The 17983-nt window shown below is 50.0% G+C and overlaps 1 protein-coding gene across 13 annotated transcripts in view; it reads left to right on the top strand.

Moving 5' to 3' along the window:
* The window catches only part of ARHGEF9 (Cdc42 guanine nucleotide exchange factor 9), a 197578-nt gene that overhangs the window by 177295 nt on the left and 2300 nt on the right, over positions 1-17983 (top strand). For 9 of the 13 annotated variants that reach the window (XM_042040029.1, XM_042040042.1, XM_042040037.1 and 6 more), the window contains 3 exons: positions 147-390; positions 1051-1119; positions 11266-11425. In XM_042040029.1, coding sequence (XP_041895963.1) covers positions 147-390; positions 1051-1119; positions 11266-11425 — 473 coding nt within the window. Of the gene's footprint in view, positions 1-146; positions 391-1050; positions 1120-9961; positions 10034-11265; positions 11426-13845; positions 15177-17983 lie in introns of those variants that run through there. The other 4 variants (XM_042040030.1, XM_042040033.1, XM_042040032.1 and 1 more) reach the window with 4 other exon arrangements.

Below are 17983 nucleotides of genomic sequence, written 5' to 3'. Positions count from 1 at the left end.
GTTCTCCTCAGCTCTCCCAGGAATTGAAGGATCTGACCAGGTTTCACTATCCCTTCTTTCTTTTCCTCAGCTCTCCCAGGAATTCCCTGCTGAGCTCAGGCTCCATAAGGTCTCACCATGAACCCTGTCTCCTTTTCCCTCTGTAGGATCTGATCCGAAGGGATATCCTGTATTACAAAGGACGCATAGACATGGATAAATATGAAGTGGTGGATATAGAAGATGGGAGAGATGATGACTTCAATGTCAGCATGAAGAATGCCTTCAAACTGCATAACAAGGAGACTGAGGAAATGCACTTATTCTTTGCCAAGAAACTGGAGGAGAAGTTACGATGGCTTAGAGCTTTCAGAGAAGAAAGGAAGATGGTAAAAGAAGATGAAAAGATAGGTGAGGAATGTGGAAATGAATCTGAAAGGAGGTTGTTGGTAGTGTTTAATTTAGCCCCAATGGGTGGAGGAGCCCACATTTTCTTTGTGGTAGAATTACAGTTCAACCCTGGTGAAATGGCCCTGGTTGCTCTGCTGGTCACAAATAGGTCTCTTTCCAGCTCAGTCACTGGTTTTTTTGGCCCTCAATAAACAAATTCTGCCCATAGCTTCAAGCCTGGACCTCCGTGGGTGTGTGGGAGAGGGAAGTCTTTGGCCATCTGCCCTCAGGGTCTCCTGGCTGCATCCTCCTGCTCAGGTTAAGGATGTCTCATGCAGAGGGGAGGCAGCAAAGTCAGTGTCAGCCCTTCCCTTGCGCCAGCCCTCAAATTGACTGTGACCAGCGTCAGTCCAGGCTCAGTTTGCTGCTCAGCTCTAAAGCCCTGGGCATATTTATGACGCTGCATAAATAAAAATGGGTCTAATCTTACTTTTCATCCAGCCCCTGCACAAGTGAGATTAGAAAGAAGCCAAGGAGGAGTTGCTTTCCGGTAGAATCCCTGCCCACACACCCCCAGAGCATTCCGTGTTTGCAAACAGAGCAGAGCATCCCCCTCCCCAAAGGGAAACGAGGCTTTGTGAGCAACCTTCTGAATTGTGTTTGCCGTGTTCCCTTTTCCAGGCTTTGAAATTTCTGAGAATCAAAAGCGGCAAGCGGCAATGACAGTAAAGAAAGTCAGTAAGCAAAAAGGTAACCGGCAACACGCTCTGTGCCTGGTGATGTGAGGGTGGAGCGGGCTGGGCTGAATCCTGCTGGGTTAGGATCCAGCGTCCCCTCAACTTCCCCCTCCCTTCTCTTTTTATATCAAATACCGTTTGTGCTTTGTATCCTTTCTTAATGTATCTGTGGGCCAAATTAATCTCTGGTCGAAGGTGGTTGAAAGCCAGTGGAACTGCACCAGAGATGAATTTGATCTTGTGTCTCCAGTCTGATGTCCAGAAGCTGTCCCTGGGGGCAGAAATCTATCTATCTCAGTTGTTTATCTCAGGCTGAAATGGGAGTGAGTGCGGAGGTGTGTAGAGGTTCTGCTAATTCCCAAAGTCTCCCATTAGCAAAAAAAAAAAAAAAAAAAAAAAAAAAAAATTGCTAAAATGCTGGAACTGGGGAGGGAGTACCCCTTTCCTGCTGCTGGAAAGGGACACTCTTGTTTCCTGGGGCTGCCTGTAATTTTTTAAAGACAGCACAGTAGCATCAACTCTAGGAAATAAAGTATTTTAGTCAAGACGTTGTACCTCTGGAATGTCAGATTCATTTCCCTGGCCAGGCAGGCTGCAGCCAGCTGATCAGTGCCATGCCTGGTGTTAGGCAGAGTCTCCACCGGCCAAACCAGCGGTAATTCTCTCTCGCAATAACTCTTGCAGCTACAGGTTTGGAAATACTCAACACAGAGGGAAGGTCAGAGAGGTCATTTCTCAAGTTCTCCAAAGCTTCACACAGTCATGGATGTACTGATTTGTTACCAAAGTTCCATAGCACAAGTAGGCCTACAAGTGGGTTTTGAGAGAGCTCCTCAAGGCTTGGCTCAGGTCAGGTGCAGGCAGGTTGGTCCCCGCTCTGTGCAGGTGTTTTGGGGGGGGGTTTTGCAGAAGTTGAAGAAGCTCTTTGCTTTCTGCCTCACCTGTGTGTTGTCTACTGGCTTTGCTGGTCCAGGAGTGGTTTGCCAGGCCAGCTGTGAACTCCTTGGTTTGCTGTGTCTCTCCATTGTCATCAGTCTTCTCCTCTCTACTGACTTCTTCCGTTGTCTCCTAAGATGTTCTCTAAAAACTCTCCTGGCCAGATGTCCTAAGCTCAGAGTGTGCACACCCAAAGCAGGCCCAGGTGTCTCACACTGTCCCTGTGCCCCTGCCACAGCCCCTCAGCACCTGCATGTCTGTCCCTCAGCACGGGAGCATCCACAGGGCTTGTGGCGACTGCACAATGAGAGAGCCTGACTTGCATGACTGCCGTGACAAAGCCAGGTTAAATTATTGCTAGCTGTTCTGTTAATTCTATTATTAATTAATATAGGTATTAATTAATAATTGTACTGTTCAGCCAGTGAGTGACACGGTTCAGAGGTGCCTGAGCATGCCTGCCAGTATCCCCACGTAAATCACTGGACTTGCATCCTGACAAATACAATCTGCCTGACAGGACTTATGTCTTACACAGCAATTGCTCTCTGTCTGCTCTCTTTGTCTTTCTCTCTCTTTCTCTCTGAGATGAAAAAGGAGGGGTTGTTATCTTGGGCTTCTCGGACTATGAAATTCATTAGCTCCTAAAACAGCAGTCAGCATTTCTTTGGTGAAGAATGAGCTTAGGCTGTGGCACTGGCAGTTCTTTTTATGGGATTAAGTCCTCGAGCCAGACAGAAGTTCAGTCACCCCCCAGCACCGAGTTAAGCACAGCCTGGTTGGTTTTAGGACGTGAAATCTGAGAAACAACAAATAGGGTCATGAAAACAGTAGCTCTGTGTGCTTTGCCCTATGCTGTGGTGACCATAGCCCAGTCTCAGGTTGATTAAATTAAGTATTGACACTGAAAACTCTTAGTTTTGTTACTCTGTGGTTTGTCTTGTGCCCAAGACCCAATGAGAGGTGCGAGGCTGCTGGAGCAGGGAGCTACTGGCACTGCTCAGAAGAGGGAGGTAGGAGGAAACTCCTGAGAGCTGGCTTTTAGTGACTGTTTTTTTTAATCTTGCCGTATGCATTTTACAGATATTGACAGCATTTCATTTTGCCAAGACCTTGGCAGGCACTTGGGGCTGCAGGTATGCCCGTGCCAGCAGCTGCTGCTGCCTCTGCCCTCCCACAGCACCACAGGAGCGCTGGAAAGGGCTTGGAGCTGCTTTTGGAGCATCAGTTATACCTGAAAAGCAGGGAAACCCTTCAGAAGGAGGACCAGGTCACTGTATTCGATAGGAGTATTTATTTATTTAAATGCAGGCTTTGCAGGATGGTCTCAGGGGCTGCAGCAGGCCTTGACAGCTCAGCTGCTCAAGGTGCTGCCAGCCCGGCTCCCGTGTCACAGGATGCCTATTACAGACTTGTTCCTAGATTATCTCACTTGTTCCCTCCACCTCTTAAATGGGAAGCCATGGTAATTCCCCTGTCACAGAACACTTAAGGAAGAGAGAAAAGCCGTGAAGGAGGTGAAATGGAAAATGCAATCAACTTTGTTAGAGGTGAAGCAGAAAAACATTTTTCAAATAGTATAAAGTGCTGCTTATTTCATGCACTGTTGTACCACACCTCCCAGAAGTATTGCTCTGGAGGTGGCTGGCATGTGTTTGAAAAGGAGGCATTTAAACCTCTGCTGGCTGCAGCAGGAGAGGGGGAGAGCAGCTGAGAGCAGCAGAGGAAACCTTAAAACTCTGCTTTTTAAACTAGCAGGACCTTTATCCAGGTGATTAAGTGAGACCACGCTCTGAGTGTTCTGAGGAGTGCTTGCTCCCCAGCTGAGGGTCCCGTGTGGGGCAGCAGCCCCCTCCTGGCTCTCAGCAATGTGTGCAGGGCCAGGCTCCCTGCCACACCCAGTTAATGATGTCCAGTGTCCCAGGATTTGCACTCCTTTTTTGGATTGGGCAAAACGTAATGATAGTGGACCAGGTGCCTTAAGACAGCACTAAACCAATTTTTGGCCTTCTTTAAGTCCATTAGACATCCAGCAAATGGGCAGTGCTGGCTCTGGGCCCCACTGACAGAGGGAAAAGGGCTGCTTGCTGCTGGTTGCCCTTTGCATGGGTTGGTCAAGATTTTGCCTCTTGGCCGCTGCCCTTTGGCTTCCTCCAGTGTCCGTGTGGGAACTGGGAATGGAATTCAGTCTGGTGTCTCCTAGGAGGAGTGAAATAACAAGAGAAATTTGTTTGTCTTGACTTAGAAAAACAACAGAAACCCTTCCCTGCAGCCCTTTGCAGGCAGGAGAGCAGGTTCTGCGCAGAGCCCGGGTCCCACGGCGGGACAGGGCAGCGCGAGGGTGGCACTGGCCTCTTCTGACCGTGCTGGTCACTGACTAAAGGCGTGGAAACTGCTCTAAAGTTGCCTTGAAAACGGATCCCTTGTGGATCTCCAGTCCATCCTTAATGTAGACAAAGGTTAATCCAGGGTCATTTTTCCATTTCTAAGCATTTGAAAACAGAAGGCTCGTGGCGTGCCTCTCTGCATGAGGGGCCTCTGTTCCCTGGCCACTCGTGATCCCCCCTGCAAGGATTGGTGTTTGCAGCCTGAAGGAACACTCAGTTACCTCTCTGATCCCCCACCTCTGGCCCCTTGCAGGACAGCCTGTCCACAGAAGGGATATTTGTTCATATTCCTAGCAGCTGCCAGCCAGTGGTGCCAGGGAATTAGAGGTCCTTCCGGGAAGGAGACTCCATTCTTGCAGCACCATTTCCTACTTTTGGAAAGGGAAATGTCTGTTCACATTTAAAGAAGGGACCTTAGTGTGAGCTGGGGGTGTTCCCCACCCCAGGAGACCCCCACACTGTATGTGGCTCCTCTCCGTGCCCTGTGCAAGCTTCCCCCCAGGAGATGCCTGAGCCCTGCCAAGTTTTTAGGATGAGGGAAGCAGAGATTCAGCCGGCATCACCTTAGGAAGATGCGATCACTAAACCTGCCCGTGAACACTCAGCCATGCAAACCCAGCAGGGGTTAAATCATCAGCCAGCACGAGCTGCCTTGGCCTGTCACCAAACACCCTCTGAATCACTGGATTTTCCTGTTAATTTATTCCTTTCTGATCCCTTGAGCTCACAGCCAACTATGTCATAAAAACCCTGACCCAGACATGCAACAGCTTCGCTGGCTTCCCCCACTTCTGCACTTGAGGCTCTCCCAGCACCTCAGCCCGGCAGAGCTGGGCGGGACAGGGCTGACCAGGGGTGCTCGGTCCCTCCCGTGGTTCTCCCGGCTGTTTAATCCTCTTTTATTGCATCTTCTTTGCTGACAAGATTGACGTGGCCCTGCCGTGTTTCCCCAGCTATTCACACGTGTAGGCACAGCCTCGGGGGATTGCAGGAGCCTGAGCAACCACAGCCCAACTGCTTCAAAACAAAGAGGGGCATTTGCATTTTCGGATAATCAGGGTCACTTCCCTTTTTTTCACAGCGCAGGAGGTGGAAGGATGGAGCTGATCGTGTTGTCCGTGGTATTTCCCCACAGATTCAGGGCAAGCACAGAGTTTTACCCCATTTCTTGTAAAATCCAGACCCTTACCAGCGCTTCCTGCTGTGGGTCCACGAGCACCATCGCACTGATGGCATCAGGAATCCAGCTGGAGTCCTCAGGATCCTCCAGGAACCAGTCAGATCTACATGCTAAGGCAAAGCAGGAATAAATTCTTACCTCTGAGGATGGTAGTGGTGAGATTTGCTGAGCAAATCCCCCAGGGCAGTTTTTTGGTGAGATGTTAATGCCCCTCGTGGGAAGAGCCAGGGTGTTGACATCGATGATGTGTTGAGATTCCCACTGAAATAAGTTTGTGAGCCCAGATACTCCTACACCTTGAGTTTGGTGAGGGGGTTTAGGTCAGACTTCATTCCAGGGCTGAACTGGTCCCTTCCCATCAGTGAAACCCACGGAGTGATCTGTGCTCAGCCTGCAGGGTGCTGGAGGAGAGGGAGGCTCTACAAACACAGGATGGCAGGAGTTCGTTTTCACCTGGCTCTGATGGATAAAGCCCCAGTATCATTTATTCCATCTTGCCTCGATTAGCTTTTCTTATCACACAAGGAATCATTATCTTAGTGTCTGGTCTAATGACATCAGGCTGCGGTAGCAGACTTGATAAATAGACTCCAGAGGCTCGGGTTAGCTCAGTGTGTGTAGGTAGATGTTGTGGTTGTCTGGGGAACATCAGGACATGAGATGATTGTTTCCTCCTGCATTTCTCAAGCTGCAGCCAGCCCTCTCCCTCCTAAACAGAGAAGGGAGGCTCGTGGTTAGAAAAGGGAGCTCAGGCATGTTCTCCTCACTGGTACCAGTGAAATCCCTTGGTGTGTAAAGAGCCATGGCTGAGGCACCACTGAAATTCCTCTGGAGCTGGGCAAATATGGCAAAGTGAGAGCTGGGTGATTCAGCAGGGAGGTGTAAAGCGAGGAAATCCAGCTGGTCAGGCCTGCCTTGGGAGGCAGAGGGTTCCTGTTCTCAGCTCCATCCTCACCTCGGGGACAACCAACTCCGGACACATCGTCCTTTGCCAACCCTACACATGAGCCAGGGAGTCGTGGGGTGGTGCTTTGAGATCCTCTGTTGAAATGTGCTGAAGAGGGCAAAGGGCTGGACCCACCCAGCCAGTTCTGCTCATTTCCTTACCTTAAACTTGTTGCCATGACAGGAGTAATTAACCATACAACAATTAGTGCTCTGGAGGCGTGTCCCTGGCTTCCCCACGTGTGGGGGTTACGGTATTCAGGAGGAAACTGAATTTGTGGGGGTTTTGAGCATTTTCTAAAAGATGCAAGTCGGCTGAGCTGCTGTTGAGCTCTGAGGGAGCTGGAAGGTTCCTTAGGCAGCACTGCTCCCTTTCCTCGGCCAAGGCAGAACTGCCAGCAGCGCTGGCGATGTCATTGTCCCCTCCCCAGCTCTGGCTAATGAGCAGCGTGAACCCTGGACAGCAGCGTGGGGGGAAAAAACCTGGGAAGTAGCTCCTGATCAAAGGGATAAGCTAAAATCTCCTAGGTGGAGGATGGAGTAAACAGCTTGTAAGGCAAGTTTCCATGGTTATGTGGAGGAGATGTGCGTGTTCTCCGTGTCTGTGTCGTGTGAGCCCGGGGAGGGGCAGTGTCCTGCTGGATGATCCGTCTGCACGTGTCCCTGTGGATTGCCTGTGAGTTACCAGCATGCTCCCAAACCTTCACGTGCTGCTGAAATCGTGTTGTCACCTCAAAGAGAAGAGACACTTTGGAAAAAAAAAAAAAAAAACAAACCAAAAAACCCCAAAAAATAAAATCCCAGCCTAGAAGGGGAAAATGAGACAGTTTCAAATCTTTTTTAATTGTTTCCTTCTGAGCTGAGAAATCCAAAAGGCTCCAAGTGACGTTGCCTGGTGCTATAAAAAGACATGATTTCAAGTGACAGCGCAGCATCTCTCACCAGTTTTGTCTAGCCAAATTATGAATCTGGGAATTTTCTTGTTCTCCTCGTGAGCAGCTCTCCCAGCCCCGCCCTGTGAGCGATGCGATCCTCTGTGCAGCTGCAGCCGCGCTGCAGAAGGAAGCACGAACCAGCAGAAGGAGCTCCAGCTCTGCCCATGGGGTGGAGTTGGCTGCTGTGCCTGGAAATCGTTCCTTATCCATCGATTCTTCCCTTTGTGCTTTGAATTCCGCTCGCCACGCAGCCCAAAATTGCCTTGGAAAAGAGCTGTGCTCATTTCTTTCTGGTGAATTGCAGTGGAGTTATGGCTTTGCATATTAAAAAAAAAATATCCCTCAAGAGACAATTTTGCACGATGGCCCCAAGTTCTGATGAGGGAACAAACCACTTCAGAGCAGAACAGAAAAATACCTGCCTGCCAGACTTCTCCCAGAATTGCTCTTTCTCAGGATTTGAAGATGTGCAGATTAGGTGAATCTTCCCCTCCCAGCCCCCACTTTCTGTGTTCCAGAACATTGATATGTCCAAAAAAAAAATGGAAAAGTCTTTCTTGGGGCACCTCAAGCTATGGCAAAGTGCTGTCTCACAGTTCCACAAGGAGATGCATTCTGGAGTTACCAGAGCACAGAGGCTTTATCTGCATGTCCCACACACGGCGATGGTGCATGTCCTTGACATCCACAGGTTTGATGTTCAGGCCATTGGATAAATGAGAGAAATACGAAACCTTCAGCTGCTTGTGCAGATAGAACCAGCCAGGAGCTTTTGGCATTCATCCAGCCCAGATGTTGATGCCAGTAGCCCAGATGTTGATGCCAGTAGCCCAGATCCACGGGGCCACACGTACAACTATGGGAAGAGCTGCTCTGCTGAGGGAAGGGGCAGGGTGTGCATGGGGGTGTTTCGGGCAAGGACAGACATTTTTCAGGAGTTTTGGGAAAGAACTAAATGGGGTTTGGCAGTGATCTGGCCAGGGGAGTCTGCCCTTTTCCCTTCTGGAGAAGACAGACTGTGGATTCCATTCCTTGCAGTGTAACTCCATCACTGTCAGTAGATATCAGCCAGACTGTCCTTCCTCTATTTCTTCACCTTTCCAAGTGCACAACATTTTGCTGATCCAGGAGGTTTCCTGGCATTTTGTATCATCATTAAAATACATTAGCTCACCCTCCTCAAATTGGTTTAGAGGCAGTAAAGAACTCAGCCCAGCAAGGCCGGGTGCTCTGCAGCCACAGGATGCCAAAGCCATGGGGCTAAAGCAAGGTGGCTTTAAGGTCTCACAAAGCTAAGAACCATTTCTGTGTCCCCCCCAGCAGCAGCTTTAGATTCACAGCTCTCCTGTTGTAGAACATGAGTAATTTTGGTGCCACAAGGGACTGTTTGCCTTTGAGGTAATTCCTGGTCAGTCTGAGAGCCAAAGCAGATTTATTTCCCAACTCTAGCCATGTAAGGGACCTGTACCAGATCCTCACCTTCCCACAGATCCTAAAATCCCTCACCAGTCTCTGCTGGGAGAATCAGCCGAGGGCTGGCGGCCTCCAGGAGAAGGTTGGCACTCCTGTGTGGGCTCAGGGCTGGAGTTTGTCCTCCAGAGCAGCCTCTCCAGTTGGTGTCACTGGCCACGTGTTGGCCTGCCTGGAGCAGGGCAGCTCGGAGCAGGACAGTGCCAGGAGAAGGGATGGGAGAGGTGGGCAGAGAGGAGCTCAGTGCCCTGCCCTTGTGGGTTTCAGTCACACAGTGACTGAAATTCAAACTGTTCCTTGGAGTTCTGTGCCAACGAGGGTGGTGCAGACATTGTGTCACGTTTCCTACAGCCACCCCTGCCCAGGTGTGACCCCAGCACAGCTCTGGGGCTGCCCTGGGCTCTGCAGGTGGGAGACGGGAGCTTGGGAACACAGAGTAGAGAACTCATTGATGAGTAGCTATTCCAGCATGCAGGTACAGATCATCCAGAACATCCAGAACATCTCCAGGTCGATCTTTCCAAATAAGTTTGAAATGCTAACCATGAAGAATTCATTAAAGGTTAATGAGTGTGAATTGCAGAGCGGTTTTTGCCCACTGTAAGGAATGATCTTGGTTATTCTCTACAGTGGACAGAGAGCTGCACAAAATGCAGTAAAGAAGGAGAAATCAGTTAGAATTACTCAAGACATCTCCATTTGGTCTGAAACTTTTGAGGATTTTCACCCCTGATCGGTAAATTCTGTAGCAAGGAGAAGCGAATCAATTCTCTTCCCTAAAGACACGCCTTAGTTTGTACCCAGAAGAGGCCCTGCCTGCCAAAGCTGTGTGGTGAGCTCTGTGGGTGCCCTCGTGAGGCTTTCCCTGTGTGTCAGTGCCCGTCGTGTGCCGCCGTCCGTGCCCGGCCAGCGCTGGTGTGTCTGTGTGTGGTAGGAGCCGCATTGCTGTGCACACCTTGCTCTGGTACCTGGGTGCTAATCACCGTATTTTGCCTTCTCCAGCACCTTCCCAGCCGAGGATCTCAAAGTGTTTTACAAACATTAATTAATTTAGCTTCACAACCCTCCTGTGAGGTAGGTGGGGGATGCCATCCCGCTGTCCAGATGAGGACACTGAGCTGCTCGGGGACAGTGGCCTCGCTGCTGCGGTTAAAACCCGGGGAGGCGACGGCCCCGAGCCGGCCCTCGCGAAGCCTCGCCCGTCCCGCGGCCCCGCAGAAGGAAGAGCAGTTCTGCATGATCCAGAGATGGCCAGAGCTTACAGCAAGCTGCTCCACAGCCCTGCTCCTCTCTCCTTCCTGCAGTCGTGGTTTCCAGCCGGCCCCGCTGCCCTGAGGCTGAAGGAGGGGTTGTCCCTCGTCAGCGGCGTTGCGGGGAAGGACATCCAGACTGTGTCACTGTGCCCTGTAGGCCACGCTTTGGTGGTGACACACATCCCTTCTGTTCCACTTCAGTCACCCAGAGCCACCCTTTCCACACCATTCTTTACAACAGGTTGCTGAAGCCCCCTCGTTCCATGGGAAAGCTGTAAGGGCAGCATCCCCTCTCCCCGTTCCTGCACAGGAGCTGTGGCTCACCTGTGTGGGAATTAAACACCTCAACCCTAAAAGTGTAGCCTTGCCAGTCCATCCATTGCTGCCAGTTTGGGTCGAGCAGAATCAGCCTTTTCTGCGTTGCGTGCAGCCGTTTTGGGCTGAAGCCAGACTGGTGAATTGAGAACAAACCCTATGGAAAAGTCCTAAAGAATGAGTTGCCCTCGGTGTAGGCTCATCCCTGCAGGGTAGGGCTTCTTCCACAGCAGCTCTGCTCCGTTCCGTGCGGGAATCGGAGCGGGGCCGTGCTCGGGGTCGTGCTCGGGGCTGGTCAGCGGGGCATGTTGGGGCAGGGCTTTGTCCAGGGATAGCTGGGAGGGAGGGTGAGCAGGAGCCCGGAGCAGGAGATGTTAAATTGGAGCGGGCGAGCGGCGCGGTCGTCGGCCTCGGTGCGGGCAGGGCCTGGCCCGGCTCTCCTTGCTCACACAGGACTTTTCCATGAGGGCGGGCAGAACTCTGCCCAACAAAAGTAATGGATCCTGTCCCAGTCTTGGAGCCTTGGTGTAGGGAGGCAGCCTCGGAGCCGAGAGGTCAGGCAGGCGCCGCGTTCCTGGAGATTGGCCAGCCCTGGCACGTCCTGGCCTGTGGGACCCGGTTATGAAGCGATAAGAAGCGATAAGAAGCGATAAGAAGCGGTAGCATGACGAAGAACGACTATTGACCCAATTTCTCTTTGACTGATCTGTTTCTTTTTCCCCCCAATCATCGATGCAGGTGTGAGCTACTCCAAGTCGGTTCCTCCAGCCTACCCACCACCCCAGGATCCATTAAATCAGGGACAATACATGGTGACAGATGGCATATCCCAGTCCCAGGTCTTCGAGTTCACCGAACCCAGACGCAGCCAGGCACCATTCTGGCAAAACTTCAGCAGGTTAACACCATTCAAAAAATAATACCTAGAGAGATGGAGAATTTTAACTTAAAAGAACTAAAATTTAAAAATAAAAATAAATAAAATTATATTTATAGATGGACCTTTTTTCGGAGAAGCACTGTTGCAACTAAATATATATACATATATATATGTATACACACATTTTAAAAATAATAATATATATACATATATGTATATATATAGAAGGACCAAAAACTTTTTTTGTTGTTTTTGGGAAGTAATCTGCTACTAGATACTAGGAAGCACCAATGATTTCTAACCATGTGACCTGTTTTATTTTATTTTACTCCATTGGTTGGACATCTCTTCTTTTGGATTTTTTTTCCTGTTTTCCTTCATTCCCATCCGAGTCGTCATTGGCATCCCAGAATGCTTTCTCGCTTGTGTGACTCCGTCATGGAAGTTCCTCATGGACTACATTGGTGTATATTTTCTTTGATTTTATTTATGGGGGGGGGGGGGGGGGTGTTTGTTTTTTGGAGTGCTGGGAGGTCTCTGCTCCCTCTCCCTCCCTCTGTGTCCCTCCCTTGGCTGTCCCCAAGTCCCCACCCCGGGAAGGGCCCGGCCCTGTCCCCGTCCTGCATCCCCTGGTCTGACTCGTGCCTGTCTGGATGTGCTCCCTGTGCTCCTGCTCCGCTGCGCAGTATTTCTCTGGCTTTAACTGTTCTCTCGTGGGCAGGTGAAACCCAGCAGAAGGGCAAGCAGCTATTTAGGAAGTGAGAGATGGGTTTTCCTCAGTTCATTTTTTGCATTTTTTTTAAGCACTTGTCTTTTTCTCAATTCGGGGTGATTTGTTCACACTCCGAGTAAGACTGAGAAAAGAGAATCAGGGGCTTTTCTTCTTTTTGCTTCGTTTTTGTGGGCTTATCTTTGATTTGTTTTCTTTTCAAGCTGAGACACTTGAAAAGCCCACTCCTATCTTTGTTTTCCATGCAAAGATAAAAGCTTAAAAACCCATGGCTTCATGCCTCCATTGCAGAGAGGAAAATTGGCTCCGAGGCTCCGACAAGCGGCCAGTTTTCTGTCTTCAGGAACTAAGGTCCCATCCTTTGGCCACGCTCAGCCTGCACAGCACCACCCTAACGAAGCCCTAATTGCCATTTGCAGGAGCAGTGACCCCAAAAGTGAGGCCCAGAAGTGGCTGCACTCGGTGCCCGCCCCACGCTGGGTCCCCCCGAGCGCTGCCCCATTAGCAGAAGGATCCTCGCCCCGGTCCCTGGGAGTGCTCACCTGAGGTTGAACCCCGAGCTGCAGAGGAGCTGAGAGCTGCCCTCCTTGCAGGGAGCTGTGGGTGTCGCTGGGCAGTGTGGCTGTGGTTCTGTGCCCCAGTCCCAGCTGGTGCTGGGTCCTGGCAGCCCCCGTGGCTCCCAGCGGGGTCAGCGCAGTGGGTCTGCAGTGATGGATCAGCCCAACCCTCCAGGTGTCTCTTTCTCTCTCTTTTTCTCCCTCTGGAGATTCACAGCTCTATTTTTAAAGACACTTCCTACAATTTCAGCCTTGAGTACATTTGTTTGCAAGTGCAGGAGCTTATGGTTAAGCTTGTAAAACAACCATTGTCAGGAGGAGGATTTTTGTTTTTTCCTAGGGCAAATGAGACTGTTTAACCAGATTTAGAAGATGAACTTGAAATCTTTGCAGAGCTATTCTGCAAGCTCCCTTGAAAATGTGGGATGAAGTGATTGATCACGGTATTTGTCATTTTCTTTGCAATCTGATACACCACATAAGCACCCCAGGACAAAGAGTGTGGAGATTTTTTTTTTTTTTTTTTTTTTTGCCCCTGAGAAATCCAAGTGAATGGGAGGAGCAGAGAGTGTGATTTCATTGTTTCCATGGAGCCTGTTTTATTTCAGGGCATATTGCAAGGGTGGCATTATTTTTATTTAAATCCAAAAAGAATCTCTCTTATACTTTTGAATCATCTAGAAACTATCAATAACCAGCAAAGCCAGATTAGTGTTTTGGAGAGGAGGAGTGGCCCCTCTGTGACAGGCAGCAGCCAAACACCAGGAGTCCCAAATAGGAAGCAACCCAATTTTATATCAGAAATTATTTTTATGCTCTTTTGTATCTTTGCATTTTTATGGCCAGATTTTAATATGGGATACATAGCAAATACTGTTTTGTTTCTTTAACAGAATGGGTGTTTAAAGTAGTGCATGAGATGGGTTCTCGTCAGTTAACTGGAATGTTTTACTCTTTCTGAATGGCTGGAGAGAGGCAGAGAGAGAGAGAGAGAGAGAAAGAGAGAGAGATTCCAAAATGTTGTCAACATGATGAAAATTTCACTTACTCCTTTTGCCTTTTTAATTGCTTAGGGAAAAAAAAAAAAAAAACAACCAACCAAGTAACAAGCACATTAGTTAAGCCTGTTCATTTACTGTTTTGTGCCTCAGAGAGTGAGAATGAGACATCCATAATTTTTATGAGAAGATGCTTCCTAAATATTCAGCACTAGGAAAAAAGAAACACCACCGCCACACCATTATTTGCATCATAAATCAAGATCTGACAAGGCCACTTGTTGGACTCGCAGCTTCTTTGTTAAGTGGGAAGCCCACCCGGGGCAGCGCCGCTCGTGCTGGCGCTGGCACAGCGGCCGCAGGGACGAGGGGCTTGGCTCTCAGGCCTGCAAGAAAGCTCTTCCCCTCCATAAATTGCCAAGGTGCTGCAGGAGATGGAGCATTGGCACAAAGAAGAACCAGCACTGGGTCCCACTTGAGCACCTGCTGGGGCTTTGCCAGCAGGGAGCAGGGCTGGAGCGTGTGTGTGACAGCGCTGGGAGCAGCGCGGATGCAGATGGGGGTGACTTGACTGAGCATCTGATACAGACTTTTCATTCCAGTGCCAGACAGGAGGAACCCACTTCCCATTCCATATGCAGAAACAAGAGAGTTGTAACAAACTTACATGTTTACGGTATTTCTCTGGCTGAATCTATATATATATATAAAAATAAAAAGAAACCCTCTTCCCTAGGTAAATGACATGCATTACCCTTAACCTAGACACTAGAACAGAGGATCTAAATTCAAGACTTTCGCCTCCCCACCCTCTCCAAAAAGTCAAGCAAGAACCAACCTAGGTGCATCTAACAGTTGTAAATAGAAAATACTACATAGAGAAATATATTTGAAATTTGTTTCAGTTTCTGGATGGGCACCAGCCATCCATTGCAATGTTATTGATAGTACACTGTGGTGCTTTGGGTTTCTGGTTTTGTTCTCTTTATGCTCTGTCATCTTTTCATTGCAGCTACATTTCAGGGAACATGTATATTTAGTAGCTATTGTAAGTTCTGCATGGCATCACCAAGCTTATTTTTCCTTAAGAAGAAAAGAAGAGTCTGTAGGAGCTTAAAGGCACTATGACGACAGGGACTTGTAGCAGAGAATTAAAAAAAAAAAAAAAAAGAAAAAAAAAAAAAAAAGGTTTTTAAAATTATATTTTGAAGCCAAATAATTATATTTTATTGTTTTTGGGGTTTTAAAATTAAAAAAAAAAAAAAAAAAAAAAAAGGAAAAAAAAAAGAAAAAAAGGATTTTGGTAACCCAGCTGATCCGCACTTGCCAGTTTTATTATTTTGTTTATATTGGACTGTTTGACCCTGTCAAACAAGTGTCAAAGTTGTGTGTATAAAACAAAAAAAGTGTTTAAAAAAGTGTTGTAAAGACACTGAGCCTTATGAAAATATTTATGGAATTAAATAAAAAGAAGTGAAAAGGCATCTGAAGGCATTTTAAATCATTTTCCTCAGAGCGGGGTCACCCTTCTCCCAAGGCTGAGCACGAGGCGCCGGCGTGGGGCTCCAGTGGACACCGAGACACTCGTGTGCCACCAAAAAGTAGGATTGTCCTGGAAAAATCCCCCCTGCCCTGGCTTTGTGCCCTCCCTGTGACCTGAGCGAATTGACTGATGACAGAACCCCTGGCAGGGGCTGCTCCGAGTGGAGCTCGGATCAAACACGGGTTTAAATCCTCTCTGTCCCTGCACTTTCCCGGCTCCCGCCCCATGGCAGGACAGCCGGAATCTCCGGACACACATCCCCGGTGTGCTGTGAGCAGCCTCAGGAGCAGTTCGGAGCCTGTGGAATAGAGCAGGGGTGGGTTTTGAGGGGAGGGAGCCCGGCCACACCCGGCTCTGCTGCAGAGGGTCCTGCCCTGGGACAGGGAACGGGAACATTATCCCTGGAAAGCCAGGTGCTCTCTCCAGCATCCCAGTGGCATTTCCCAGGTAAGGCAGTTGAGTTGAGTATTTCTAGGTAGCCTAAAACCGCAGATTATAACCAGGAGAACGGGGTTGGGAGCGGTGCTTGTTGTCCCACAGGCACAGGAAATAATCCCAGCCAGATTGCTCCTTGTTCAGGGAGGGCTTCCCTCTCTTCCCTCTCTCCCGGGGTCCCTGTCGGGGTGAGGGGTGACCAGGGTGCTGTCACACGGCCCACACAGGTGAGGGAACCAGTCAGACAGGGCGGTGAAAAGCTACAAACGCCAAGGAGCTCTGCTCTGAGGGAATGAGAGGAGAGAGGCAAAGCTCCGGAGCTGGAGCAGGTTCAGGAGCAGACTCGCCCAGCCCTCGAACATCACAGCTTCACATTTGCCTCCTGCTTCAGCAACGCCCCCAGCCGAGCTTTTTTCTCTTGCTTGCATTGCTTGCAGTGGAGAGGACGCTGGAGCTGTGCTGGGGTTCGCTCTCCAAGCGATGCTGTTCCCTCAGGGTGTACCTGGAGTCCCTCGGGAGGAGGGCACAGCAGGGACAGCACGCCCAAAATGCAGCTCCGCATCAACCCTCCCCTTGGAGAGCTCCTCTCCTCCCACACCACTGTCTGTGCAGGCCAGCAGAGTTCTTTGCCAGCGTTTTGCACTCTCCAGGTTTGCAGCTGTGGGGAAGGACGGGGAGAGCCGGGAGCGCAGGATCCGAGGGGCGATGCACCCGAACCAGCCCCGGCACGGAGGGGTGGCCGAGGAACCCCGGCAGCCGCATCTGCTCTGGGAGCAGAGCACCACCAGGGCTTCCTCGGCTTTCGCTGAGCCCCTCCCTGCCCTGCAGCCTGCTCCCAGCCCGGCTTGCTTCTGCCGCAGTGGGAAGAGCCCTCCATGGCCGGGAATGCCACTGCCGCCTGTAGCTGATGGCCAACTTGTGTCTTCGTGTGATTGGTTTGGTTTTAGCTTTTTCAGCCACCCGGCATTCAGCTACTGTGAACCTTGCTTGCATAAAACAAAAACCAAAACCAAAGAAACCCATTTCAAATCCCCTTCTCTGGTGGGGAGGTTTGGGGTGTATTCCAGGGTGACAGCCCTAGGTGTGTCCAGGCCTCACCTGGAGGACAGGAATGTTGTGTAGAGCTGGAAACATCCATGGGCAGAGTGGGCTCTGGCTGCTCTTGGAGTGAGTGATGTGTTTGTGACGTGGCAGGAGTGTTTGTGAAGGGTTCTGTGCACCAAATCCATCTCTGGGTTATCCCCATGGATATCTGTGGTATTATGGACGAGTGTGGGCTTTTTAAGGAATGAGACTTTCAGTCTGACTGCTGGTGCAGGGATTCCACATCCCAATCCACCCCGAACAATCCATTTTCTTGTTATTCTGTAGCTGAGGCGCAGCACCGGGTTCTGCACTAAGTGCAGCAGCGGGGCAGCATCCCAAAGCATGTAATGCACCCTCTGTGCTGGTTTATAAGGAACAACTGGAATTGCGTGTGCTGGGGAGGTGAAATGGGAATAACTGGCATTTTGAGAGTGTTTCCAAGCCCTGTCCACTGAGGGTTCCACAGTCAGTTGCTAAGGAAGGACAGGAGCTGTTGAACTGCAAATAGAATCCCCAAACCTGCAGGTACAAGTTGTAAAACTGGCTTTATTTGTCTGCACCTCGTACCTTTGCTGCAGGAAAGAGATACAAGGTATTTCTGAAATGCTTTTAATGTTCACATCCTTTTTTCTTCCAGCTCTCTCCAGGCAAAATCCATCCTGGTGAAGATTTGCACCTTCTCCTGTCAGAGCCACAGGAGTCTGTCACCTCCTGGAGGTTTGACAGATCTCTGTGCTCAGCCCTTTCCACAGGCTGGAAATTGCTCAAAAGCTTTCCCTGTTTCAAGAGCCCCCCAGGGCACATCCCCAAATTTCCCTCCAGCCCCTCACGGTCCAAAACCAGGGTGGCCTGTGTGTTGTCTGAGACACATGCAGCACTTTCCTCTTCCCCTGCCACCAACAAAACAGGAACAAGACAGGGAACACTGGGGAGGATTTAATTTTCATTCAGGAGAGCGTGTTAAGAGTGCAGCCCTTGCAGGAGCATGTGTCACAAAGAAATCATCGGTGCTGCCAGCAGTGTCTGGGCTGGGCCATCCTGGCAGGCGTGACACTGCTGGCTGCCACAGCTCCCAGCTGGGGAGGAGCTGGGAATGGCACTCTGGGGGGAGAGGAGGGCTCTGGGGGGAGAGCTGGGACACACACGGGGATGGACACAGAGCTGGGACATACACAGGGCTGGACATAGAGCTGGGACACACACGGGGATGGACACAGAGCTGGGACA

Source organism: Corvus kubaryi, unplaced genomic scaffold (assembly GCF_017639235.1).
Source record: "Corvus kubaryi isolate FWS band 111438036 unplaced genomic scaffold, C.kubaryi_AGA036_p1.0 37395, whole genome shotgun sequence".
Taxonomy (NCBI): Eukaryota; Metazoa; Chordata; class Aves; order Passeriformes; family Corvidae; genus Corvus; species Corvus kubaryi.
Note: the sequence above shows the minus strand (reverse complement) of the source record. Positions and strands in the feature narration are given on the sequence as shown.